The sequence below is a fragment of the Garra rufa genome, chromosome 15, assembly GCF_049309525.1.
Source record: "Garra rufa chromosome 15, GarRuf1.0, whole genome shotgun sequence".
Classification (NCBI taxonomy): Eukaryota; Metazoa; Chordata; class Actinopteri; order Cypriniformes; family Cyprinidae; genus Garra; species Garra rufa.
The window spans coordinates 7,328,894-7,356,727 of NC_133375.1; the positions used below are offsets into that span (position 1 = coordinate 7,328,894).

At 39.3% G+C, this 27,834-nt stretch overlaps 1 protein-coding gene across 1 annotated transcript in view; it reads right to left on the reverse strand.

Moving 5' to 3' along the window:
* Positions 1-166: 166 nt before the first annotated feature.
* The window catches only part of gpr153 (G protein-coupled receptor 153), a 44,862-nt gene continuing 17,194 nt past the window's right edge, over positions 167-27,834 (reverse strand). The window contains exons 3-6 of the mRNA XM_073819752.1: positions 12,067-12,499; positions 8,232-8,421; positions 4,518-4,702; positions 167-2,260 (exon numbers count right to left, since the gene is read on the reverse strand). Coding sequence (XP_073675853.1) covers positions 1,475-2,260; positions 4,518-4,702; positions 8,232-8,421; positions 12,067-12,499 — 1,594 coding nt within the window. The 3' untranslated portion in view covers positions 167-1,474. The remainder of the gene's footprint in view (positions 2,261-4,517; positions 4,703-8,231; positions 8,422-12,066; positions 12,500-27,834) is intronic.

Genomic DNA, 27,834 nt, shown 5'->3' on the forward strand with positions numbered 1-27,834 from the left:
TTAATGTGGTTTAGACTAAGGGGCTATCTGCAAGTTCCCATATGAAATATGAAGAATGTCTGAGTGGATCACATGTGAAGCTGCCTATGTATCAAGCACCATTTGATATTTCAACACCAATATCTGGCTGTATGAAATGTACAAAAGTGCATGCTGGCAGCAAGCATGGATTTGTTTTGTTTTTATATAAATATAAATGAACAAAAACAAAGAATGTAAAAAGCTGATGTCTTGGGATACGTGTGGAAAATCTGGTCATATACAGCATAAAATAATACACCAAATATCCAATTCTGACTTAGTGGTTTTGTCTACTATAACAAATCAAATTGCACTAGCTTTCAAAAGGTCTTACTCTTCACATGACAAAAGATTATGTCACTTATTTTGTAAAAAAGTGCATGTCAACTGCAGGCTGTGGGTGTTTTTAAATAGTGTCACTTTTCATATCATACTGTGTTACGGGCTACCAGACAGATATGACTGTAATCATGAGAATAACAATGCATCGGATATACATTTTCAATCATCACAAAGCACTTAACACAAACTCATTTAAAACATATCTGTGAAAAGAAACATTTTAGCCTACTGGCAAACATGTCTGGATCTACAAAGAATACCTTGTGCTTCAAAAATATGATTTCAAACGAAATAACAAAATATTTTTTTCAGTTTACTTAAAAAAATATTAAAAACATGCCACACCACCAGAAACAACAAAAACACATTTAAAGAGTTAAAAGCTCTGTGAGCTAAACTGTTGTAAAGAAACGCTATATAACTTACTTAAAACTTACTGCTAACCTTTTGCACAACCAAGTTGACCTTTGAGGTTTTATTAAATGAAGGGAATAAAATGAATGAGAAATCTCCAAAGCCAACTTTATATATATATATATATAATATATCAATCCCCCCAGCCCCTTATATTGCTACCTCTTCCCCTATGCTATGAGACAAGGGCAATTTGGCTAAAAAATAAAGAAACATATATTGTTTGGTTAAAATTATGAAAGTATTTTTGAACTCCCAGTTCTACTTTGGGGAGGGGGGGGGGGGGGTAATAATAATTATAATTATTAGATATATTTTATATGTAGATCTACACAAAGTGATGGAACAGCCCCTTACTTCTTGTAAGTCACGGGCCTCAGTATAAAGCTCATGTGTATGAGCAGAAGGCCTTGTGCTCATTTCAAACTGTGAGTGTTAAGCTCAGGATCCTTATCTGCTGCTCAGCTTCCCTCACCTTGGAGGCCCACTGACCCCACTAGCCGAACCCATAATCCAGTCCTGGATCAGCAACACATAAAAAAAAGAAGAAAAAAAAAAAGAGAAAGCAACAATGATGTCAAATCCGTCAGATCTCAAAGATCCCAGTTCCTAGTTAACAAAAACATTCCACTTAGTCAATGTTTTAATACTAATAAGCATATCAGGGACTATTTTAAAATCCTCATAAAACGGTTGCTTAGTTTGTGGATCCTATGGAGGTCATATAGCCTGACGATGCAGATTGTGAGCTTATAAAACTATTTGTGCTTCCTTTGCTTTCCCCTTTAGGCAGGTGCTTCTGGTCCACCCAAGCAGTTGCATCTACCTGTCCTGTCCTAATACTTGAAGAAGACTGATCCCCTGTCCGAGAACCCTGTCCCAACGGAACAAGCTCGGATGCACGCTTGGCATCGTGACTGTGCTCAAGGCATCCCTTAATGCCCGAGCCTTCGCTGCCGCCACTCCTGCCGTCGTTCCCGTCCTTTGCCCTTCTCTGCAGATCCTGAGAGCCTAGCGTGGCTCCTTTGCTGTGCTCATAGCAACGTCTCAACGCTTGAGGCTCGCGCTCAAAGTGCGTGAGTGGGAAATGTGGCAACAAGACAACGTGCTGCTCGAACGTCTCTGGAACCAGAGAGATCGCAGAGGCTCTCCGCGGGCTCCTCATTGGACTAGCCAGTGGTGTCTCGTCAATGAAGTTAATCACTTCGTCGCGGCTAAAGCACTTGAAATCGTCCTCATAACGCTCGACTCGTGGAATCTGCTTGAGCGAATGCATGTCCTCGGATCGTCTCCTTTTGCGGTGTTGGTGGCTCTCCTCGTGGTAGGACGCCGGGCTGCTCCGACGTCTCTCGTGGCGTGGCGAGCTGTATTGCGGGATGCCAATGATGTCCTCTGTGGAGCCCCAGCGATGCAGGTAAGACGGGATCTGACCGGTGGTCCACATGTCGGTTTCGTCGTGGGAGTATCTTCTTGTAGGGGGCACCTGGAGTAACACACAAATGAATGAACCAGGACATTTCTAAAAGCTAAATTCCAGCTCAAGCTAAGGACCTAAAACACGTTCTCAAGCTTTTGCATCTCTAACAATGCCAGAATCAATAGAATTTTGTTAACTATAATGCCTGTTTTCAATTTAAAGTATTAAATATTAATAGATCTTCCTGTTAATAGGGTAAACATATTTTGTTTAGCTTATGATCACTCATTCTACAAACAGATACTCACATTCCACATTGTTCTGAGAACTACACAGGAAAGACATAAAATGAGTTTTTAGTATTTTAAAAGAATTTTAAGTACACTATCCAAAGCATACAGCACAAGCCTAGCATGAAAGCAACTGTATTGGTTAATGCAGGAATGAGACAGCAGCTTACAAAGAAGCCCTATATGCATTATGAAGACTGATAAGTTTACTATACTCTGGCCAGTAGAGGGAAGCAAAGCATCATTAAAGCAATGGCATTCATTTTTTGTAACGGTTGGGTAGTTGGATTTCTTTGAAACCCCATACACTGTAAAAAGTTTTCACCAGATTCAACTTAAAAACCTAAGTTCAGCAGCTGCCTTAAAATTTTAAGTTAAATCAGCTTAAATCTACAAGTCATTTTAACTTATTACAATAAAAATGAGTTGATTTAACTTGTGAGTTGAAATGACTTAAGTTGATTTAACTTAATTTTAAGGCAGCTGCTAAACTTAAGTTTTTAAGTTGAAACTGGTTAAAACTTTTTACAGTGTAATAATGATCTTATCTATTTTAATTATACTACAGGACCAGCAAAAACATTTTTTAAACATTTTTTTTGTCACTCAGCTCATTTAAATAAGTCTATTTGATAAAAGCTTGTAATTTTGTTTGTATTTTTATATACTGCCCATTGATAAAACATTGCTTTGTCTCACAATTGTTAGACAGTGTTAAATAGTATTGTTTGGCAGCCTGAATGGCTTGACAGCAAATACACTAACAGCTTATACTTCCCAATTATTATGGCATTCCAATACGCAATGATGATGATGCAAAACACTGGTGAATTTGAAAAAGAACACTGTTTCTATAGAATTACTAGCCTAAAATCATCAGAAAGTGAATAATGTTCTAATGCAGACCCATCAGCTTTGAGTTCTTTATCAATACGCATCAGTGTTTTTTTTTTTTTTTTTTTTTTTTGCCAAACGTCTTTCGAACAATTCTAACACACACACAATGTTAATGGTAGTTTTATAAACTTTGAAGAGAACTTCAAAAGTTGTTTCGTGCAATGTATATAGCAATAAAATCAGCAATGGAAAGCAGTCAAGCACTGCAGATTGCCTAACAGAGCTTTGGGAAGTGTTCGGCGTACACATTTATGGCATATTCTCCACATTTAACCTCCAAGTCCAAATTTTCATTTCAGACAGGCATATTTTTAATTGTTGGTTAATAATTTGCACACAGAGAAAAATGGATGATATGTAAAAGGTCAATGAAAGTTACATGTGGAGGTTACATGTGAACGCTTATGGGCAGTATGTGAACTAATCATTTGAATGTAAAAATGTTAAAAGTTTGAAGTGAAGCATTGCACAGCTCTACAACTTACTGCCAGCATGTTATGTTAATTACCTCGTAAGCCTTTATAGTTCCATTTCCTTGTGGAAGTGGTTCAAATCATTGGATTGATTTTTAATTTTCTTTATTTTACATTCAAAATAACTAAATTTAGATTGTGCCATGAAAGTATAAACTCCAAACACAGATCACACATCAACTGTGCCTCTAATATGCAACTAAAAAAATGTATGTGAGCCATAGTATCAATATCAAGGGATTTTTACAACATACTGAGCTTGTTTTTTCACTTATGGAAATTTGCAATGACTTCAAACTTTTAACTTTAAAATATAAACTGAAAAGCCATCACAGTGGCAGTCGTCACATGAGCCCTGCAACAGTACAAAAAACTACATAAAAATACCTAGATACCACTGGGGTAAAGAAACAAAAGTGTTTGTTAGATCATATTTTCCTTTTATTTTCCCCCACACAAAACAAGAATCTCCAATTTCAAATTTTAATCTTTAAAAATTCAATAGGTCAACATGAATGTAAAATTACTCCAGTAATTGTTGACAATAATAGAGTAACTATAAGTTTTTGCAAAGACTAAGGTGGAGGGCCATTGCAGCATGCACATTTGTAGTTAAAAATAAAGAAAAGATCAATTTAAAAAACAAAATCAATAGAAATATACCTGCAAATAGTGCATTTTATCTTCCTGAAGCTCCCTCAATGGATAACCCTGGGGGCCCCCCCTTTCTAAGGTTGAGAATTCGTACTTGGCAATACGGTCTACCGTCATGATATCACCAGCAGAGCTATAGTCAAACGGTCTGTCAAATATTAAGTCCGGATGAATGCCTCCATCCTGGCTGTTTTCTGCAAATGCAGAAAGCATATATATGTATCAGGATTAAAAATCAGTGTGCTCAAAATACACAGACAGACAGACAGACAGACAGACAGACGAATAGTTAAAAAAAAAAAAAAAAAAGAAGAAGAAAAACAATTCCCTCTTATAGGTTTTCGGTGTCCACCTTAGAATTTGAGAGGTTGTAAAAAACGGCTTCATGTGAAATCATTAGGATTCACTGAAGTGTCTCGTACTGAAAATCACGACTGGCTGTCACTGTTTACTAATTATTAAGTGCTATAGATTGCAGCTAGAGCAAACGGTCATTTAAACAAATTCCCTAAAATATGTTTTGAGGGGTACAACCTATTTCTTTGTTAACTTTAAAAACAGTTGTAGGGCAATGTGAAATGCTGGTCTTAAGGCAAAATGGGGGCACACAGCGGGGATGACAGATGAGATTAGCTATTAGCACAGGCAGCTTAGCATGCATTTGAGTGAGACACAAGTACAAGAAGCAACCCTTATACATACAACTGAGTTGTGTTACACAAGGCAAACTGTCTGGAAAGAAGCAGAGCACTGGTGAAATTAAGATCACAAATCCATTTCTTGCACATATTCCTTATGAACTTAGAAATGGGAAAGTGCCAAATAGCAGGAAGGGTAATGAAATACAGCTAACAGCAAAGTCACACACTTAACACCCACATTCATCAGTACATACTGACAGCCTCAGTTTACTAATACTTTGTGATTAAGCATATTAAACATGATTATAATGTGACCTCTGGTTATGTTTGATGGGAATCCAGATAAATCTTTGTTTTTATATTTTAACATTTGTTTTACATGTTTAAATATTTCCTGTAAAACAATCAGAACGTAACTATATATTGCAAGTAAAATAACAATTCTATGAAGCCCCTATTTATAATACATTATAATGGTATTTTTAAGGCATTATAATGAATGCATAATGCATTATAAAAACCTTATAATATCTCATGAATAATCATAACAAAAATTATAATACATTTGAACTTTTAAGATTATGATTATTTATATCACACAATGGACGACATATTAAATCTACTTAATTTATAATGGACTATATTATATTACATTTATTTTTTTTACAGTATATTACGTTTTATTCTGATGGTCCCCTAGTCTATTTAATATAAGGAGTGCTAGTTGACACGTAGTTGGAAAGTTGCTTAGAGTATTAGTAGACTTACATGTAGGTTAAGGTTCACATACTTGCAAAGTTACTTATAATCCGTTTGTCTTTAGGGGAACCATCAAAATACAGTGTTAGCATTTATTTAGCATCCTACTAATAATAATTATGCTAGCTGACAGTTGCAGAGTTACTTATCAAAAGCTGTCTGAAGAGTACCATCAAAATAATAACTGATAATACAAATGTGTCATATTACACATTCATCTGATCTGATAACTGATCTTATGGCTCTTTGAGAAATATTATTATTATTATTATTATTATTATTATTTATAAGTGGTCTTTGTATGATTTAAGTAAAGTGACATGTGTAACATGGCAAGATATGAGACTTATAATACGTTATAACTATGAGGAGTTAATAATACTCTTAAAAGCTTTATAAACAAATAAGTAAAATACTCCTTATAAATAGCCATGAGATGATACAACATAGAAGGTTATAATTCATTATGCATTTATTATAATGCCTTAAGAATACCCTCATAATTTATTATAAATACGGGCTTCATAAAATAACATTGTTTCTGCCAAAGTACTGTTGTTATTGCTGTAAAATCACATCTAATTTAACATGGAATCTCCTTGAAAGAGTGTAAAAAGCTGTAATTCTGTTTAATTATTTTATTTTTGGTGGCTAATACTAAGTTACATGTTTTATTGTAGTAACGATGCCTGTAGTAACTATGGTATTTTGGCCAGTGATCCTACAAATCTGTAGGGGCCCTTTGTCAAAGGAGTAGGACAACTCTGTGACACTTCACACTGTCAAAAAAAAAAAAATGTACCGCGAAGGTACAGTAATGGCATCTTTAAAGGCACACAATAGGTCCTTAGGGTACAATTATGAACTCAAAACATGTTTTAAATGTACAAATAGAGGTACAAAATTGTACTCTTCTTCAGGGTACCACCCCAGTGACGGCCATTTGTACCTTAAAAGGTACAGTTTTGTACACTTGCACTTGAGAGTAAAGCAACTTTGCAGCAACTTCTATATAGTGGAACTCACACCAATTAATCTAAGCAGGTATTCAAGTTATATATTTCTTTCGGAGTGCAAGTCAACATACATAAACACTTTTATGAAAATAATATCTATCCATCTCAAAATGCAGGTCACATGATAAATCCAATGACTGTAGTCATCATTGGTTGACCTATAGATTTGAGTGTGTTAATTAATTAATTTTTTTTTTTTTATTGTTTGGTAATATTTCACAATAAAGTTCATTAGTTAACATTACCTAACTACATTAGTTAACATGAACTAAGAATGAACAAAACGTCTACAGCATTTAATCTTTAGTTAATGTTAATTTCAGCATTTACTAATGCATTATTAAAATCACATGTTGTGTTTGTTAATACTAGTTAATTCACTGTGGACTAACATGAACTAAGAATAAACAACAGCGTTTTTATTAACTAACATTAACAAAGAATTAATACATAGAGTAATACATATATTTTTCATTATTCATTCATGTTAGTTAATACATTAACTAATGTTAACAAATGACATTTTTTTTTACAAACATAGCAGTAATGAATATGTTAAATAACTAAGTATCCAATTCCTAAGACAAATAAAATGAAACAGTAACACTCTACATTAAGGTTCTATTTTTAACTATGTTTAATGCATTAGTTAACTAACATTAACAATGAGCTATAAATTAATTACATTAACGCTAATTAATTAAAATACAGCTGTTCATTGTTAGTCCATGTTAGCTCAGGCCCATTAAATAACTTTAGTTAGTTGTTAGTTTATGTTAACTAATGTAGTTAACTAATGCTAACAAATGGAACCTTATTGTAAAGTGTTACCAATAAAATAATAAAAATATCTTTCTTTACCTCCTTTTTCCACCCCTCTCTAATATCTGAGGCTGTGCATGAATACCACTGAAAAAATATCACACTACACATCCTACCCAAAAGAAATTTTGTGTGCACTATACATACTGTGCATCTTTGAGATAATTTACCTTATGCTTGTGATAGCTGGATGATCTACTATTGTCACTAAAAGTAAAGCTCAGTTGCTGCAATGCACCTTGTCTGTAATTTTGCTTTATTTCAAACTAGTGATCTCCCAATAATCTTGCAGAGTGAAGTTATGTGACAACAATTTAACTAGGTTTTTAGAAATATGTATTGCTGAAAACTCTGTATACTATATTGTCTTATATATTCTTTATTCTGGTGTAGCAGGATGTGAGTAGCACAATACTATGTTATTTTAAACACAGCATTGCTTTCTCCTTGAAACATGCTAACGGAAGCTCAATGGTGGTCCTTACCTTCGTCCACCTCATCATTGGACATGATGGCCACACATTTCTCCCAGACCATCTTAACGTCTGCTCTGTAGCGGTCACAAGCCCATAGGAACATGGGGAGCAGGATTGACTGTGCTATGGAGCACCAGAGGACACACAGGACCATCCAGCTGTAGGAGCGGTCAAATTTCAGGCTGGCAAAGCTCACCACCTACAATGGAAGCCCTGCAATTATTTACATGCTAAAAAGCAAATTCAAATGGCAACACATACATTTATATATACTTAAGAAGACTGAATCACCAACAGATGGCTATCTAAAAAAATCTATATTCAGTGGCATTAATGTATGAAGATGGGTAAGAATTTTATTTCTCAACTAGTTTAAGAGCAGCATCTAAATTATTGTGGCTTGGTAGTGAGTTGTTTCAAAAGGCCTATGAGGAGAATTGCAACAAGGCATTTGACAAATCTATAGCTGTGTGGGAAACTCAGTTTAAGTTCCTTTATCACAACAGTGGACATGACTGGCCATACATAGCAAGAATCCTTATTATAATTTAGGTGAGGGTGACATCTGCTGGTGAAATAGCTGTACTGTTTGTTTGAACATTATTACCACATCCCCACAGTACACTAAAATGGGTCACACTTTAGTTTGGGGACCAATTCTCACTATTAACTACAACTTTTTCCTAAATAAACTCCTAATTTCTGCTCATTAATAGTAAGGTAGTTGTCAAGTTTATGCATGGAGTAGGATTAAGGGATCTAAAATATGATTTTGCAAAATAAAGCAGCATTATAAGTACTAATAAACAACCAATATGCTAGTAACATGCATACTAATAAGCAACTAGTCAATAGTGAGAATGGTCCCTGAAATTAAGTTTTACTCTAAATGACTAGAAAGATGAAAAGCATTGCAAACTCATGCCAACACAAGAAGAACAAGCAAACTCCACACATATGTGGCAATTATGTGATGATCTACTGATAGACAATGCTAAATGCAAATAAAATGTAAGAAAGCAAAATAAGAAAAGAAGAGAAAAACAGGTCTTCTATCATTGTCGTCATTAAAAGCTGTGCATCCAGTCAAACTCTCCAGTACAATTACTGGCTGCCAAGAGCATGAAACCATTGAAAACCTAGAGACATTTAGATAGCATACACAAGTCTGTGTGTTTTTAAACAAAAGCTCTATAATCGGAGCACATCACAACAAACCATCAAAAAGTAAACCACACTTCTGCTGTTGTGTATATGTTCTGTGTCAGTTTACCTATTCTGTCATGCTTGCAAAACCAGTAGAAAACCTGATATTTATATTTGGAAAAGTTCCATAATGTGTATAAATGTAGAATACGGGAGAGAGATTTGCTCCTCTACTTCAAAAATGGGCTTTTATGACTGAGTTCAGAACAGATACACTGTAAAAAAAAATATGATTACGTGATTAGTAATGATCACAACTTAAAATTCAACATTAGAATAATGTGTTGTTTCAACTTAAAGCTGCAGTCTGTAACTATTTGTGTATAACATTTACAGTATCTCACAAAAGTGAGTACACCTCTTACGTTTCAGCAACAATTTTAGTATATTTTCTCAAGGGACAATACTATAGAAAAGAATCTTTGATCTATTTTAGAGAAGTCAATGTGCAGCTTGTATAGCATTATAAATTTACTGTCTGCTGAAAATAACTCAACATACAGCCATTATTGTCAAAATAGCCATGCAAAGCCACATGTCCTATTCATCATGTTTATGTTTTTGTCTGCTTGACAGGACCATACAAACTTGTGTGTCTTGTATTAGAGCAGTTAAAATTTGGTGCTTTGAGTACAATTCTCTCATACTGATCACTGGATGTTCAACATGGCATCTCATGGCAAAGAACTGAGAATTTGAGAGTTCAAATTGTTGCTCTCCACAAAGATGGCCAAAGATATTAGAGGTTCAGTAACACCCTGAAACCGAGTTACACTACAGTGGTCTGGGTCATACTGAGATTTTCCAAGATGAGTTTCATTCGGAACAGGCCTTGCAAGAGTTGATCAACAAAGTTCTATGTGTCAAGTGCAGAACCTGGCTTCAAAAAACAGACGCATGAGTGCTGATTAGAAGGTCAGCTTGTCAGTGCTCAGACCATATGCTGCACACTGCAACAATTCGGTTTTCATAGGCGTCATTCCGCAAACAGTTTGCTGAAGACAACCTGTCCAAGAGCATGAATTACTGGAACCATGTCCTGTGGTCTAATGAGACTATAACTATTGTTTGGCTCATATGGTGTCCAGCATGTGTGGCGATGCCCTGGTGAGGAGTTCCAAGAAAATTGTGTCTTGCCTACAGTCAAGCATGGTCGTAGTAGCATCATGGTCTGGGGCTGCATGAGTGCTGCTGGTTCTGGGGAGCTGCAGTTCATTGAGGGAAACATGGATTTCATTGTGTACTGTACATTCTGAAGCAGAACATGATGTCTTCCCTCCAGAAACGGCAGTTTTCCAACATGATAACGATCCCAATCACACCACCAAGATGACAACTGCCTTGCTGAGGAAGCTGAAGGTGAAGGTGATGGGGTGACCAAGTTTGTCTTCAGACCTGAACCCTATGGGGCATCCTCAAGCATAAGGTGGAGAAGCACTATGTGTCTAACATCCAGCAGCTCCGTGAGGAGTGGAAGAGGACCCCAGCAACAACCTGTGCAGCTCTGGTCAATTCCAAGCCCAGGATGATTAAGGCAGTGCCAGATAACAATGGTGCTAACACAATATACTGACACTTTGGACAAGTTCACTCAAGTTGTCATGGGTGTACTCACCTTTTTTTCCAGCTATTTTGACAATAATGGCTGTATGCTGAGTAATTTTCAGGGAACACTAAATCTAAACTGCTATACAAGCTGCACATTGACTATATATCCAATATATCCAAGTTTTATTCCTTTACTGTTTTCCCTTGAGAAGATATAATAAAATGGTTGCTGAAATGTGAGGGGTGTACTCACTTTACATACTGTATATATACATAAAGTACACCATGAAACCATTTTGCAAAATGTTTTTGGCTTATGCTGAATCATTGAATCACTACAGTACATATATAATAATATATATATATATATAATAAGTTTAAACAGACTGTGTTCTTCCACAAGATGCATGCAGTTCTGTTTATTGATGCTACAGCACCAAAAGTTACGGACTGCAGCTTTTAGCAAGTTGTTATCTCGACCAGGGGTGCATCTGGTACTCACAAACAAAACTAGGGGAAGAAGGGGAACAAATAATCAAAAATGATGGATCCTGTTGTAGAATAAGAAAATCCACACCTCAGTACTCACATACTTAGAAAAGTAAAACGCCTTTTGTAAAAGAAAATCCACATCCAGGTACTCACACAGAAAAGTGAAAAGCCTTTTGTAAAAACTTCTAACTATCTGAGTGCCTGGGCATGGATTTTCTTATTCTGCAACAGGATGCACCTACCATTTTCTAAAATGTAAGTGTTCGTGCTTGACTTAAAATTATAAGTTAAGCTGACTTTATTTTACATAAGTTGGATATTTAGGTTATCAAACCAATTTCGCAACAAAAGTTCTTGTAGCTAAATCCAGCAGCATTTTTACAGTAATGCAGGGAGTTTTCTAACCAACACGTTGGATCGTTATAATCAAAAGTACTCAAGTTCTCAAAAAGTCAAGATCATTCATACATCAGTCAAGGCAACTCCTATGCAAAGAAAAGCACCACTGATACCCCACCAAAAGCCACTTAAATTCCACTGAAGACTGCAGCCCTTGTGTGTATAATCATGTCCTTTTAAATAAAAAACAAACACTCACCAATATGGGGAATCCAGTTAGAAAGTCGTATATGAAGACTATTCCACTGATCAGATAGGTGATCTGCAGCGATGTCTTAATGGGCTCTGAGCCATCGATAGATGAACGCCTCTTGCCCTGGGCATCTTCTACTACAATAGTGGGCACGTTAAATTTATTCTTGTCCATGTTTTGACCCATCTGGATGGAAAAGGTCTGGAAGAGGGCAATTCCAATACAAATGACGCCCATCACCACACTCCCGCTGATCAGCAGCAGGAAGCAGACGCCAAAGCCCAAGCCAATCTCGGTCACAATGAAGCGGCAGTTGTCATGGGTGTAAAATCGTTCTGTGGTATCATGCCAGCCCACAGCGGGCAGGGTGGACAGAATGAATGATACCATCCAGATGCCCATGACGGTGTGGACAGCCTGCTTTTTGGTGTTACTCAACCTGGTGGAAGATAAAGGAGATTAGATAGTACATGTTAATAATAATAAAATGAACAAACTGGTTATATAAGAGGTTATTAAACCTGACATTAAGCAAAAAAATTCTGTGTTCTTGCCACATTGATACTAAACTGTGTGGTCCACTTAATTTTACTGAGAATGAATGTAACAACTGGATGAATTATAACACCATCAATTAGAAACCATTTAGAAAACACTCTAGATATATGGATTAAATAAACATGAAATGTCTTCCACTGTGCCAATCTTTTCTAATAGTGTTTAACTCCACCCCAGCTACACTCTTAAAAATAAAGGTGCTTCACAATGCCATAGAGGAATATTTTTGTCTAAATGGTTCCATAAGGAACCTTTAACATCTGAAGAACCTTTCTGTTTCACAAAAGGTTCTTTTTGGAGAAAGAAGGTTCTTCAGAATTTAAAAAGGTTAGAAAGAGATGGTTCTTTAAAGAACCTTTGACTGAATGATTCTTTGCGGAGCTAAAAATGGTTATTCTATGGCATCGCTGTCAAGAACCTTTTTAAAGCACCTTTATTTTTAAGAGTGTACTGTTACAACTAATGTAACAACAACACTCTTTGTACTTGCCATTAATTTACACGAAAAACTGTTACTACATCATCCTTTGTCTCCCCTATTTAACGCCCACCTGTCAGTCAGTTTTATGTTGACTTTAAGTAAGCTTTTGAGGTTTGATTAGAAATTACTTGATTGAACAACATAAAACTAAAATCTTTTCTAAAAAAAAAAATAAAGTATTAGATAAAATATGATTTATAGTTAAAGGTGGAGTGCTATTCTGAAAACTGCTCAAAGTGAAATAATGATTTTTACCTTTAGGACACACTTTTTTTTTTCTTTTTTTTCTGCATCTACATACTGAATGCAAATGTCAGTGCATGTCAGCTAGTTTTTCCCTCAATAAGAAGCTGTTCTTGGTAACACTTTACAATAAGGTGTCATTTGTTAACATTATGTATAAAACAAAAATAAAACAAACAATGAACAATACATTTATTACACTATTTATAAATTTTTGTTAATAAAAATTAGTAGTTCATTGTTCATGTTAGAAATACTGTTAATTCTTAGTTCTTGTTAACAAATGTAGTTACCTAATGAACCTTATTGTAAAGTGTTACCAATTTCTTTACATAATTCACAATTCCCTTCTGCGAAAATGTGGTCTCTGGAATTACTATATATACATACTATATATCCTAGAACATCAAAAGAGAGCAGCATCGGCATAAACTATCCCATATAAACCTCATATTCCTGAAAGGAGCGTAATCATAGGACATAAAGACTCTCATAAGATGTTTATCCATGCTCATACAGTTCTCAGCTGTGTTGTACAACAGATAATGGACATTTATTTTTATTTTTTTATTTTTTTGTTAACACTTCACAATAAGGTTCATTAGTTGACATTAGTTAACATGAGCTAAGAATGAACAAACTTCTACAGCATTTATTCATCATAGTTAATGTTCATTTCTACATTTACTAAGTTGTGTTTGTTAACATTAGTTCATGAACTGTGAACTAGCATGAACAATAAACGTATTTTACGTATTAACGTTCATTGTTTGTTCATTTTAGGTAAAACCTTAACTAATGTTAACAAATGACACCTTATCGTAAAATGTTTATTATTATGTCATTATTAAAACAAGCTAAATGATTGATTTATTAGCACCACAATCTCAAATAAAAAGATAAAAAAGTAAAAAATTTAATGCTTCTATAAATTGTTGCAAAGATGACAGATTGAAGATAGCTGCTTAAACTGTGTTAAAAAAATGCTGCTACAAAGGTCAGACTCACTTAAAGGTCCCATATTGTACACATTTCTGGAGGTTTATTTTAGTTGTTGATGTCCTTAAGAATATATATCTGTGGTATAAGTGCCAAAATCCATCTCAATATATTTTTACAGCTACTTTTTAGGAGCTCTGTCAAGAACAGGTCGATTTTGGCCCATCTAATTAATATTCATGAGCCTCTCTTCTGATTGGCCTGTTGTTTTCTGAGTGATGCACATCCAAGCCAACCACAAGTAACTATGGTCATGTATGCTGTAGCCTAGCCCAGAGCCTAGCCTGCTGTGGCTTGGTGGTACTCAACAGGATATTTCAGAACGATCATTAATGTTTTTTTCTTTTTCAAACACCGAATGCAGTAAGCTACGTAACTGTTGCTTTAGTAAAGCCCCTTTCACAATGCGCGCTGATTCCGGAAAATTACGGGAACGAGCTCTGTGTGAACAAAAGCCAGAACCAAATGCCATTAAGGCAGTGTTGTAGTGATGATCCACTTTACCCTGCGACTCTTCACGACGGAAAACATATGTGCAAGTGGAATGAAGCAGCGATCAGGCAGCCCCTCACTATCAGCACTGAAAATCAGGTTAGTTTCAGTTTAGTGAAATGTACCCGTCGCATTACATCTCACATCCAAATGACACGTCTTTAAGGGTTGTGTGTAAAGCACGCACAGATTCCGGAAAACAACTGTGAATGAACCTAATTAAGCAATTCCGGAACAAATCATGGGACACATTATCCGTGTATTTTCCGGAATTGCTGTGTGAAAGAGGCTGAAGTTGAAGTGCCACTGGTCTCTTATATTAACGTTGTTCAGAAGCCTGTGCAATGATGTAGTTTCCACATCTATCAACTGAACAGGGTTCCCTGTCGATACTACACTCGTACTGCGTCGTAAGACGCTTATGGGAAAAAGCTCCTTTTTCTCCTGAGACTGAAGTATTTCAATAACGCAGTGTAACTGCACGACCATTGGTTTGTGCAGTGAGATGAAAACAAACCAATGGCTCGGCAGCGGAGCTGCACGAGCCTGTGGCAATGATTCGCGCCCGAACGCGCCAAAAGGGGCGGAGAATTCGGCTATATAAGCGTGCATTTTGCCACAGGATCTCAGATCCTTCTCCTTCAGCGACGACTTCACATCTTCGCTGACACTGACTGACCTTCGCTCGAGAAAGAAGCCTCTTGCCGTTGAAGAGCCTCGCAGCGGATCCGCCTGCTCGTCGGTTTTGACGCTTCAAGCAGCTGACAGTGATTCCCTGCCGCGATCCGGCGATAGAAGAGCATATTCCAAAAGAGCAAATTTCATTGGCGTTGTTGCAAATGCCACGGCGTTTCTGTTGCTCGTGCAGAGCCCCTCTGCACGCTGTCGATAGTCACGCTGAGTGCGTCTCGTGTTTGGGCTCCGCCCATGCCGAGGCTGCGCTCGCTGAGACAGATTGTTCCCATTGCGGGGACATGAGTCTCGCCTCTTTGCGCTCGCGGCTCGCTTTCTTTTCAGAGAGCAGCCCCGCCCCTCGCGCCCTCCTGCTTTCTTCTTCACAAGAGCCTGTGAAGAAAAAGCAGCGGGGCAGAGTGACTCGGCGCACGGTGATTGGTGAGCTCACGCCGGCTGATCCCCCGCGTGCCTCACCTTCACCACATGAAGAGGAATCTCCCGTTCTCTTCACTCATCCAGACCAAAATCCCTCGGCTGCCGCGAGCGATCTGGTTTCTTTTGGAGTAAGTGAGGAGGAAGCCATGGATGACAGCATGTCTCTGGCTGCATCTGATGGAGAGGAGCTGTCGGGCTCGCCGCAAGACCCCGCCCCCTTTCCATCTGTTCAACCCAGCACCGCCAGCGCTGGTATGGACGCCGAACTCTTCCGCGTTCTATCTAAGGCTGTTGAAGAGCTGGGACTGGATTGGTCTCCTCCTGAGGAGCCTGTACGGAGTCGTTTGGACGAATGGTTCCTGCCGGGGCGCCGCCAAGCCCCTCGTCAGCGAGCCTCACCGTTCTTCCCGGAAGTTCACGGTGAGATCTCTAAATCCTGGCGCGCTCCGTACTCCGCCCGCCTTCGTACCTCTTCTTCCTCCGCCCTCACGACGGTTGACGGCGCCGAAGAGTAAGGATATGACAAGTTGCCCCCCCTGGATGAGTCTGTGGCCGCGCATTTGTGCCCGCCCACTGCCATCAGCTGGAAGGCAAAGGCGACTCACCCGTCCAAGCCATGCAGAACTACTTCAGCTCTCGCTGGACGTGCTTATTCTTCGGCTGGACAGGCAGCATCAGCGCTGCACTCAATGGCGGTCCTCCAAGTCTATCAAGCGAAACTCCTCCGCAGTATGGATGAGGCTGGCATAGATGACGCTGCGTTCCGTGAACTACGCAGCGCGACCGACCTGGCGTTGCGTGCTACTAAGATGACGGCACAGGCGATTGGCAGATCGATGGCCAGCTTGGTGGTGCTGGAGCGCCACCTGTGGCTAAACCTGACGAAGATCAAGGACGCTGACAAGGTCGCCTTCCTTGACTCCCCCATCTCTCCTACCGGTCTGTTCGGTCCAGCAGTAGAGGGGTTTGCGGAGCGCTTCACCGCCGCTCAGAAGTCGTCCCAGGCTATGCGACACTTCCTGCCAAAGCGCACAAGCTCTGCAACGGCTCTTAGTCGCCCCAAACCGGCGCCGACTCAGCAGCCTGCAAAGACCGCCCCGCCAGCTGCTCAGCCAGCCCCCCAGGTGGAGCCACGTCATCGCTCCCGCTCGGCCAGACGCTACCCTTTCCCTAGACGTCAGGGACCCCGACCCAAGGTCGTGTTGGACCAGGCGCCTCCAGCGTCTTCCTGATTTAAAAGACAGGAAGAGGAAGGGGTCAAGTCTCGCCAGAGCCGGACCAGCCCCCAAGATGTCTCTCTTCAGCCTCCAAACACCCCGTTCTGTTCCGGGTTCAGAGCGCTGCATGTTTTCAAACAAAATGGCTGTAACTCACGGGCCCTTTCTGTCAGCGCCCTTACAGCTTACCGCTGTGATAGCGGAAAAAATAAAAAACAAACATTTTCAAAAAGAGAGCAAATTTCCTCTTCCAGAGTTGTTAAGCGGCACCCAACCGCTCAAATCAATGCAACCCCTCAACACACGGGCCAAGGCTTGGAAAGCCATCCCCGGGGTGTCAAAATGGGTTATGGGCATAATAGAACGAGGTTATACACTTCAGTTCGCTCGAAGACCACCTCGCTTTCAGGGAGTGGTCTCCACCTCAGTTCACAGCAAAAACATAGAGGTTTTGCGTACAGAGGTGAGGAATTTGCTGGCAAAAGGTGCCGTGGAAACGGTTCCCCCAGCACAGAGCGAATCAGGCTTTTACAGCCGCTACTTCCTCGTCCCAAAAAAGGATGGCGGTCTGAGACCCATCCTCGACCTCAGACGTTTGAATTGCGCCCTCATGAGACGGCCATTCAAAATGCTCACGCTAAAACAGATCCTTTCGCAAATACGCACAAAGGACTGGTTTTGCTCGCTGGATCTGAAAGATGCATACTTTCACATCCAGATTGCCCCCCACCACAGGCAATTCTTGAGATTTGCCTTCGAGGGAGTGGCTTATCAATATACAGTCCTTCCGTTCGGACTGTCTCTAGCTCCTCGCACATTTACGAAGTGCATGGACGCGGCTCTTTCCCCCCTGAGGCAGAAGGGAATCCGCGTCTTGAACTACCTCGACGACTGGCTCATCCTGGCCCAGTCAGAGAACGAGCTAATACATCACAGATCCGTGATCCTCAGCCACTTGCAGTGCCTAGGACTCAGGGTCAATTTTGCCAAGAGCGCTCTGTCTCCCAGCCAACGTATTGCGTTCCTGGGAGCAGTTTTCGACTCCATTCAAATGAAGGCAACGGTTGCGCCGCAGCGAGCTCAGGCCATCCGAAAGCTCGCGGCCTCCTTCAAAATCGGAGCCCTCCGCCCTCTCAAAGCTTTTCAGAAGATGCTGGGTCTTATGGCTTCAGCATCTCCGGTACTCCAGCTGGGCCTACTTCAAATGCGCCCTCTGCAGTACTGGTTGAAACCGAAAGTTCCTCCTCAGGCCTGGCGTCTAGGACGCCTGCGCATCAAGGTAGATCAGACCTGTGTCACAGCTCTGACTCCTTGGAAGAGTCTTTCTTGGATGGAACAGGGCGTTCCCCTGGACATGGTGTGCAGAAGGAAGATGGTCTCGACAGATGCGTCCAACTCAGGTCGGGGAGCTCTGTGCGATGGCCAGCCGGCATTCGGCCAGTGGTCGAAAGCCGAAAAACGCCTTCACATCAACTGCCTAGAAATGCTAGCAGTGTGTTTAGGCCTCCATACACTTCTGTCAGTCTTAAAGGGACACCACGTCTTAGTCCGCTCGGACAACATGACGGTGGTGTCGTACATAAATCACCAGGGAGGTCTTTCGTCGAGACGCCTTTTCACATTAGTGGAACGTCTCTTACGATGGGCTCAGCTCAACTTTCGCTCGCTCAGAGCAACTCATGTGCCTGGCAGGCTGAATCAAGGAGCAGACATGCTGTCTCGGAGCAACGTCTCCTCAGACGAATGGATGCTTCATCCCCAGACGATTCAGGAAATATGGGCGGTCTTTGGCAAGGCTCAGGTAGACCTTTTCGCCTCAAAAGACAATTGTCACTGCCCAATTTATTTTTCAAAGGAGCAGGATGCATTGGCCCACGACTGGCCCAATCTCCTGTTATATGCTTTTCCCCCGATCGCCCTGATACCACACGTAGTCAGGCGGGTCAGGGAACAGAGACTCAAAATCCTGCTAGTGGCCCCCTTCTGGCAGAACCAACATTGGTTCCCAGATCTCCACCGGCTGCTGTCATCAGCACCGTGGCCTGTTCCGTTGAGACGGGATCTCTTAACGCAGGCGAACAAAACGCTTTGGCACCCCCAACCGGAACTGTGGGCGCTGCACGTCTGGTCTCTCGACGGGAGCCTTTAGATCTCCCCGAGACCGTTTTAAATACTATTTCTGAGGCCAGAGCACCCTCTACCAGGCGACTCTATGGACTCAAGTGGTCTGTCTTTTCCGCCTGGTGTTCCACCCACGGTGCAGACCCGAGTTTGTGTGACATATCATTGATTTTGTCATTTCTTCAGGAGCTGTTGGACAAGGGACGTTCTCCCTCCACGCTCAGGGTTTATGTGGCGGCCATAGCGGCATTTCATGTCCCTATGGACGGTCAGTCTGTGGGAAAGAACGATCTGATCGTTCGCTTTCTGAAGGGGTTGAGAAGGCTCAACCCTCCTCGCCCCGTCACAGTTCCTACTTGGGACCTACCCACAGTACTGAGAGCTCTGAAGAGCCCTCCATTTGAGCCGCTGCAGTCTGTTGACCTTCGACCTCTAACGCTAAAAACTGCCCTGCTGCTAGCATTGGCATCAGTCAAGCGTATGGGCGACCTACAGGCTCTATCCATAAATCCTGTATGCCTGGAATTCGGGCCAAATGACTCTAAAGTCATCCTGAAGCCGAGATGCGGCTATGTACCTAAAAGTCTCTCAACACCGTTTAGAGACCAGGTAATCTCTCTCTTGGCACTTCTCCCCTCGGAGCAAGACCAAGGCTTTAATCCCCTCTGCCCCGTGAGAGCATTGAGGTGTTATTTGGAGCGTTCGGCTTCTTTTAGTAAGTCAGAACAGCTCTTTGAATGTTTTGGAGGCCGCAACAAGGGGTTATCGGTCACAAAACATAGACTATCCAAGTGGATAGTGGAAGCTATAATGCTGGCTTACTCTTCTTTGGGTCTGCCATGTCCCATGGGGGTAAGAGCCCATTCGACTAGAGGCGTCGCCTCGTCATGGGCCTGGTCCAGCGGAGTATCCATTGCAGAAATATGTGCGGCGGCAGGCTGGGCCTCACCGTCCACATTTGCTAGGTTTTATAATCTAGATGTCCCTGTCTTGCAGACTAGGGTCCTTTCTGCATGAGGAATTCTGTTACCAGTATTGCTATGTATGCACTTGGCCTCTGGGAGTTTCCAAGTGTATAGTTTTTCCTTGGAACGGAATGTTCATTAGGTTATCCTGATTGAGCAAATTGGCTCCTACTAGCCCATTCTGTGCTAGGGCCATACAGTCGTTCCTCTACCTTAGCAACGGCGGGATTGTACTGGTTCCCCATAAGCGTCTTACGACGCAGTACGAGTGTAGTATCGACAGGTAACGTACTCGGTTACTTTCGTAACCTCGGTTCCCTGAGATACGGGAACGAGTACTGCGTTGCTTGCCGTTGCTAAGTAGCTGCACGACTCAGTCGTCGCTTCAGTCGAAGAACCTGAGATCCTGTGGCAAAATGCACGCTTATATAGCCGAATTCTCCGCCCCTTTTGGCGCGTTCGGGCGCGAATCATTGCCACAGGCTCGTGCAGCTCCGCTGCCGAGCCATTGGTTTGTTTTCATCTCACTGCACAAACCAATGGTCGTGCAGTTACACTGCGTTATTGAAATACTTCAGTCTCAGGAGAAAAAGGAGCTTTTTCCCATAAGCGTCTTACGACGCAGTACTCGTTCCCGTATCTCAGGGAACCGAGGTTACGAAAGTAACCGAGTACGTTTTCTGCACTTGTTTTCGTGTTGTTGTTGCTTAGCAATGGCATGGACGCGAAGTTGTCGAGGTTTCCCAAAAGGAGGGTGGGACGGTGGTTGCTGCTCTGGGTGGTGACTGAAGGCGGTGACTGAGTAGATCGGACGTCGTATTTTTACGGAAGTTACAGGGGCTCGTGAAAAGGAACGGCTACTTTATTCAGGCTGTGTGCAGTTTGCTGTGGACTGACTGTTTTGAAACTTATATGGTAGTTGCATAACCCCTAGACCTCAAAAATTTCGATTTTGACAATATGGGACCTTTAACTCACAAAAACTAAATATAAAACATAGAATAGCACCATCTCTATAACAAACTATCCTGGGAATAGTACACTACATGCCTGGTATCTGTAAGATGCCATCATTAAGCACACTAAAATTTAATTCAGGAGGACTCAGGAGACAGTTCACCATCTGTGAAAAAACTTAGATGATCCGTCTTTGACCCTTTTAATCTCTGCTGGGAAATGTCTTTAAAACCATTTTCATGGGTAACACTGTGTAAAAAAAAAAAATAAAAGAAGAAGAAGAAGAAGAAGAAGAAGAAGAAGAAGAAGAAGAAGAAGAAGAAGAAGAAGAAATCTTTACGAAAAAATAACTACTAATATTTTTAGTCATTTTTCCGTCACTTTGAATTGCACTCAAAACTGTAAAATTAACAACAAATTAAGATGCTATTTTAAGCATTATGCCATTAACTATTACAGAAATTCTCATTTGCAATAAAGAGAAAACAATGTATTATTTAGAGTATTTTTCTATTTTCTTAAATTACTTAGAAATAGAAGTATGTAAAATTGAAAAAAAAAAAAATAATAATAATGCGATAATAATTCGTGAAATCACCACCAGATGGTGCAAATAGTGGCACCATTGATCACACTGTTAAAAAAAATACATTAAAAAAAGGTAAAAAGATGGTCGAATGACTGGCTGCCAGATAAAAACTGTAAAATGAAAGTAAAATATCCTAATTTAAATAAAGTGCAAAAACCTTTAAAGACATGTCATTAAATGTTTTATAGAAGCACGCTTATTTTACAGGTATTTCCTGAATTATTATGATCAAATACCCTCACTTTAAAAAAAAATTGATAACATTAGTTAATGTATTAACTAACATCATTGAACAATGAACAGTACATGTATTAAACTATTTATTAATCTTTGTTCATGTTAATTATTAAAAATACAGTTATTCATTGTTTGTTCATGTGTTTTTAATAATGGTTTAGTAAATGCTGAAATTAACATTCATTGAGATTAATAAATGCTGTAGAAGTATAATTCATTCTTAGCTCATGTTAACTAATGTTGTTAACTAATGAACCTTATTGTAAAGTGTTATCATAATAATAATAATAATAATAATAATAATAATAATAATAATAATAATAATAATAATAATAATAATAAACAGTCACATGACTGGCAGCAGTGGATTGCCAAACAAAAAATTAACATTAAAGTGTGAAAATGTTTTCAGAAATTTGCTTTAAACTTTTAACAGATAAACACTATTATTTTTCAGGTTTTCCTGAATTATTATGATCAAACACCTTTACTATATAAAAAAATGTAAATTAAAAACGTGAACAAAAAAAATGATCGGGGAAAAAAACTGACAGCAACAGAACACTAAAATCAAACATATCACTCAAGATCTTAGCATCTTTACTTACTAACCAGTTTGACATAATCTTTATACAAAAGTTAAAGAAACAACTGTAAGAAAAAAATCTGATCAGGTTATGTTGATATCTTGATGATAGTATTGTCATCATGTAGTGGCCTGGTTCATTGATCTCATCCAGAGGCTAATTTAATTTCACATTGTTCACTGCAGCTTTGTGATATTATGTCATCAGTGTTATGCCAATAAGATTTTATAGTCATTATACAAAAAAAAAAAAAAAAAGAAAATTGTGCTGTGTGTTTAAGATGCACATCAATATTTAATATACCTGTTTATTTTTATGTATATCTCTCAGTTTGAGGTGTTGTTGCCATTGTGTTGCTATTGATTGTGTCTTAAGCTCAAATTTCATTGGACAATGTGAAGTATCTTTCCGATCTTACTGATCAATCAGTTTAAAATGTCAAGTTCAAGAACACACAAAGGACTTATTTTTTTTTATAGCTATGCATCTATATAATTGTACTATATCAACTAAATTGGATTTACTACACAAGTCCATTTGAGCCCCTGTCCCTGAGTCTCAACAATGGTGGCAAACAACAAAAAGCTTTTCTTGTGACTTTGGTGGCTTGTTTTGAAATGTTTAGAGTTCATCTGTTTATCTAAATATTTTGTCACCTTTGTTAAGATTCATATGCTTAATCTTCATGTCTGTGTGGGTGTGAAAGCCTTGTTGAAATATTTTCTGCAAGTCTAAAAGGGCAAAAAAAAAAAAAAAAAAAAAAAAATTCCACCAGAAGTGTACATTTAATGTAAAAGTCTGTGAAAGTGATTTTGTGCCTCTTTGTGCCACAATAATGCGCAGTTCACTTGCACAATGCAAGCTTCTAGAGGGCAGGTAAATCTGGGGCCTCATTTATAAAGACTTGCGTAGAAACCATCCTTGATTTTATCTAAGAACTTTTCTGATTTGATCGTAAGAGCGATTCAGAGAAAACGAAGGTACCACGAAATCCATGCGTACGCCAGTCATTCGGTTATAAATCACAAATGATCGTGGAATTGTGTGCAGCTGAATGTTCCGCCGTCGAAACGCCCCTGCTTAATTAATTAACATATAAAATGAGCTCATTCCTAAAGCAAAAACTCCGTGACAATGGCAAGTAAAAAGGAGCGCAAGAAATCAAATTATAGTGAGGCTGAACTATCTGCAATACCAGGCATTACCACAAGGAAACGGTCGTACGCCAAGCTGGAATCTGACGTGGAGATAAGTACTTTTCCACGTCAAAGACGGTTTTTATAAATCTGTACTTTGACGTGGATTTGATCGTACGAACACTCTAAGATCAAATCAGTGCGTAAGAAAGTTTTATAAATGAGGCCCCTGAAGTCATAAATTTAGGTAAAGGGGTGCAGAGCCTGTGGTGGTTTTGTAGGCAAACATTAACATTGGTAGCCAGTGCAAATTGATGAAGAGAGGTGTGACATGCATTCTTTTCGACTCATTAAAAATTCATTTTGCAGCTGCATTCTGGATTCATTGTAAAGGTTTAATAGAACTGGCCAAAAGACCTGCCAAAAGAGCATTGCAATAATCTAGCCTGGACAGGACAAGAGCTTGAAAAATGCGTTGTAAAGGGCCTGATCTTCCTGATGTTGAATAAAGCAAATCTGCAGGACCGAGCAGTTTAAGCAGGCTTAAGCCTAGTCCTAGACTAAAATGTAAGTCTGAGCTGTTTCAACTCAAACAAAATTGCACTGATTGATCTTAAAATATATCAGTGCCTTTGTTTTGTCTCAAGATGCATACCAGTAATGTTTTTTTTCTAAGCATGTTTATAAAAATTACTTAAATGTCCTAATTGATTTATGGCCTAATTCTGGCTTAGTCTAAGCCCTGTCTGTGAAACCGGGCCCAAGTTTTCTAGCTGTTTTTGAAGGAGTTATGTTTGATGTGCCTAACTGGATGGTGAAATTGTGATGAAACGATGGGTTTGACGGAACCACTAGCAGTTATGCCTTGGCAAGGTTGAGTTGAAGATGATGGCCCTTCATCTAGCAAGAAATGTTAGACAAGCTGACATCCGAGCAGCTATCGTCGGATCATCAGGATGGAATGAGAGGTAAAGTTAAGTGTCATCAGCATAGCAGTGATATGAAAAGCCATGTTTCTGAATGACAGAACCTAGTGATGCCATGTCGACAGAGAAGAAAAGTGGTCCAAGAACTTAGCCCTGAGGTACCTCAGTAGCTAGATGTTGGATACCGCAGCTCTCCAAGATACCTTGAAGGACCTATCTGAGAGGTAAGACTCAAACCACTGGAGTGTGGTTCCTGAGAAGCCCTTTGCCAAAAGTGTTGACAGGAACATCTGGTGTTTAACCATGTCAAAATCAGCGGACAGATCCAAGTAAGTAATTAAGTAAGTAAGCCATTTTCATTATTATTATTTTTACAGCACAGTCATTGCTCTTGGCTTGAATATATAGCATAATATCTCTCATTCTGAGCTCAAATTCTGCCATTTTCAGCAGTTTTGTAATGTTGAGAGGTATTCATTTCTCTGTTGATGCCAGAATGTATTGACCAAGCTTTGGACTTGCCTCTGCAAGAGGCCCTTTTCACTGAATTTGTTTGGCCAAGGTGGAACCTTACAGAAGTAGAATTGTGGATGTCAGAATAATTGAAGCATCTGGATCTGTTGATACAGGTGGCGAGCATTGACTATGGCTGTGACCTCCACCATGGAGGAGATTTAAACCTCATGGTCCAATATGCTCACAACTTACACACATGTGAGATAAGTAAGTAGGCTTGAACACCTAAGAACATCCATTGTCACTCTGTACTCGTCACTGATTCCATCTTCTTTGCACGCCCCTAGTAAAGCACATGAACATGATTTTCACCTTATTGGAGACAATCTTAAGAAGACACATACACAGAGACTGCATTTCCTGAGTGGTTTTGAGAATCTTAATGGCTTTCTCTTTCATGTCTGGACATGGACTCATGTGGCTAGGATGCACATTTTCCAAAATGTGTTTTAAAAAAGGTTTGTGAGGTCTGTTAAGGCATACCTCTGGGAAAAGGAAGCATATTGTGGTCAGTTGTGTTGCACCTAGATGAGGACTATTCTAAGAATAGCAGAATAGCAGAATTTCCACCTTGTATTCAGTAAGTATTGATAGAGGAATACATGTTTTTTTCATCAAGAGACCCCACAATAAAACCTTCAGCTCTATGATGCCCTTCAGCCTAAATAACACATGTGCATGCCCTAGGCTTGTAAGGTGATGTATCTACATCATTAAACATCTCAAAAAAGGGAGATTTCACTAGACACCTATTACTCTGGTAACCTATGATGGCATAAACCTTCTGTTTGTTCAGGCAGATCTTTGAGCATGAATTTCTGCTGTTATCTGGATGTTCTCGCTCCCTGCCCTAGCTTTTAGAGAGGGTTTTTTTTTTTTTTTTAATTATACCATATGCAGTATCTAAGAAGGTCAACCTAAGCGATAATCTTAAGCTTTGACTACCTGCAGCTCAAGTAGTAGGTCTCCAAACTCTGAGTTGCTAAATACTTGTTAGATAGTTTTGAGAAATCTTAAAATTTGTTGCTATAGCATTTTTCTTGTGTCTAGATCATAGCGAGGCCACTGTCTGGATAACTGATAACTTAGTTGAATCTAGGCCATGCCACTTTATGAGCAGATCAAGTTCTTTACCAGGCTTAAGAGTCCTTCGATAACATTACAGAAAGTAGACTTCCAAGTCCAGTAGTTCTCTGGCCTATCATTAAATTTTGTCCAGCTGTCAGAAGATCACAGCAAACTGGAAATTTTGCAATCTGAATGAGCAGAATGGGACTCATTGTGATGTAAGGGTGAGTGGCTTGTCAGTTTAATGTTGTCTCTCGGAGATGATGCATCATGCAATGTGGTGTTAATTGTAGTGCATTTCCACCTGCATTTTTGAAGGATTGAGCATGAATATGCATGGTGTGGCATTTGAAGAGTGTCTTATATATCTGAAAACCCAAGTAGACCCTATGTCTCTCTGGCAGGTCCTGAAAAGGTATATTGTGCACAAAGAGACAGACTGTGACTGATTAATATAACTGTTAGCACTGCCAACTGCCTCTTTTTACTGTATTTGTGCTGATCTTTCACATAGTCTTTAGTTTCTTGCAGTCATAAAAAAGTCAATATATTGAACCATTTACACAGATTTTTAATATATCTGATCTGTTTATAATATTTAATATATAATATTTTCTTATCCTGTGGCTTACTCCGTATATCTACAGTATTATTCCTATTAATATAAATGGCTGAACTTTTAGAAATTGCCTTTAGCATTTTCATAGGCATAATTGGTCAAACCTTACACATATATTAGATCTGCCAAACGATTCAGTCAAAAATGTACATTTTGTATGGCTTGTGGCAAGAATTCACACAAAACAACCATTTCAATGCTGGCATACATAGAAGTTATTAGCGGAAAAAAAAAAAAAGATGCTTTACAGTATTATAAAGCCCCCTTGTCACCAATTCTCACCATAGCCACATGATGACTCTGTGTATCAATATGTCCTTTCTGATTTTACATTTTAAGATGCTGAAGATTCACTGGTCAACGGCATCCATGTTTGTTGAATTGTCTAAGTAACATTCAAAATATATGTAAGCTTTTACCCAAAGAAGACAAATATAAAAATTTCAGTTATAGTTTCCCTTATGATTGGAATTTCATGCACTTTGGCATGTGTCCTGAGATTGTCCTGTTGTCTATGTATATCAAATTTTATTAAGGCCATTTGTCCACAAAAGCATTTGTTTCAGAGCATATTTTTTCAGTTGTTTTCAATAGGAGTGCCACATTTTTTTTAACACCAGCAGTGTGACGAGGCACTGAGTGTCTTTTTCATGCTGAGCACTTGGATGTTATTTTCTCGGTGCCAAGAGTTTAAGAATGTTCAACTTTGGGTCAGCTTTCCAATCTCAGTAGTGGAAAAATGGGACTAATTCCCCACCGAACAACCGCCACATCCTGCTTGTACAATAGCAACAGACAACAACAAGAAGCACACAACATCTGAACAAAATCATTTAAAACAAGGGTCAGAGCAAGTACTTAATATTGTGTTAACATTTTTATATTCAGCAATAAAATGCTACATTCTTAGCTTTTTGAATTTGACGATCAGGGTAAATTGAACTTATTTTCTT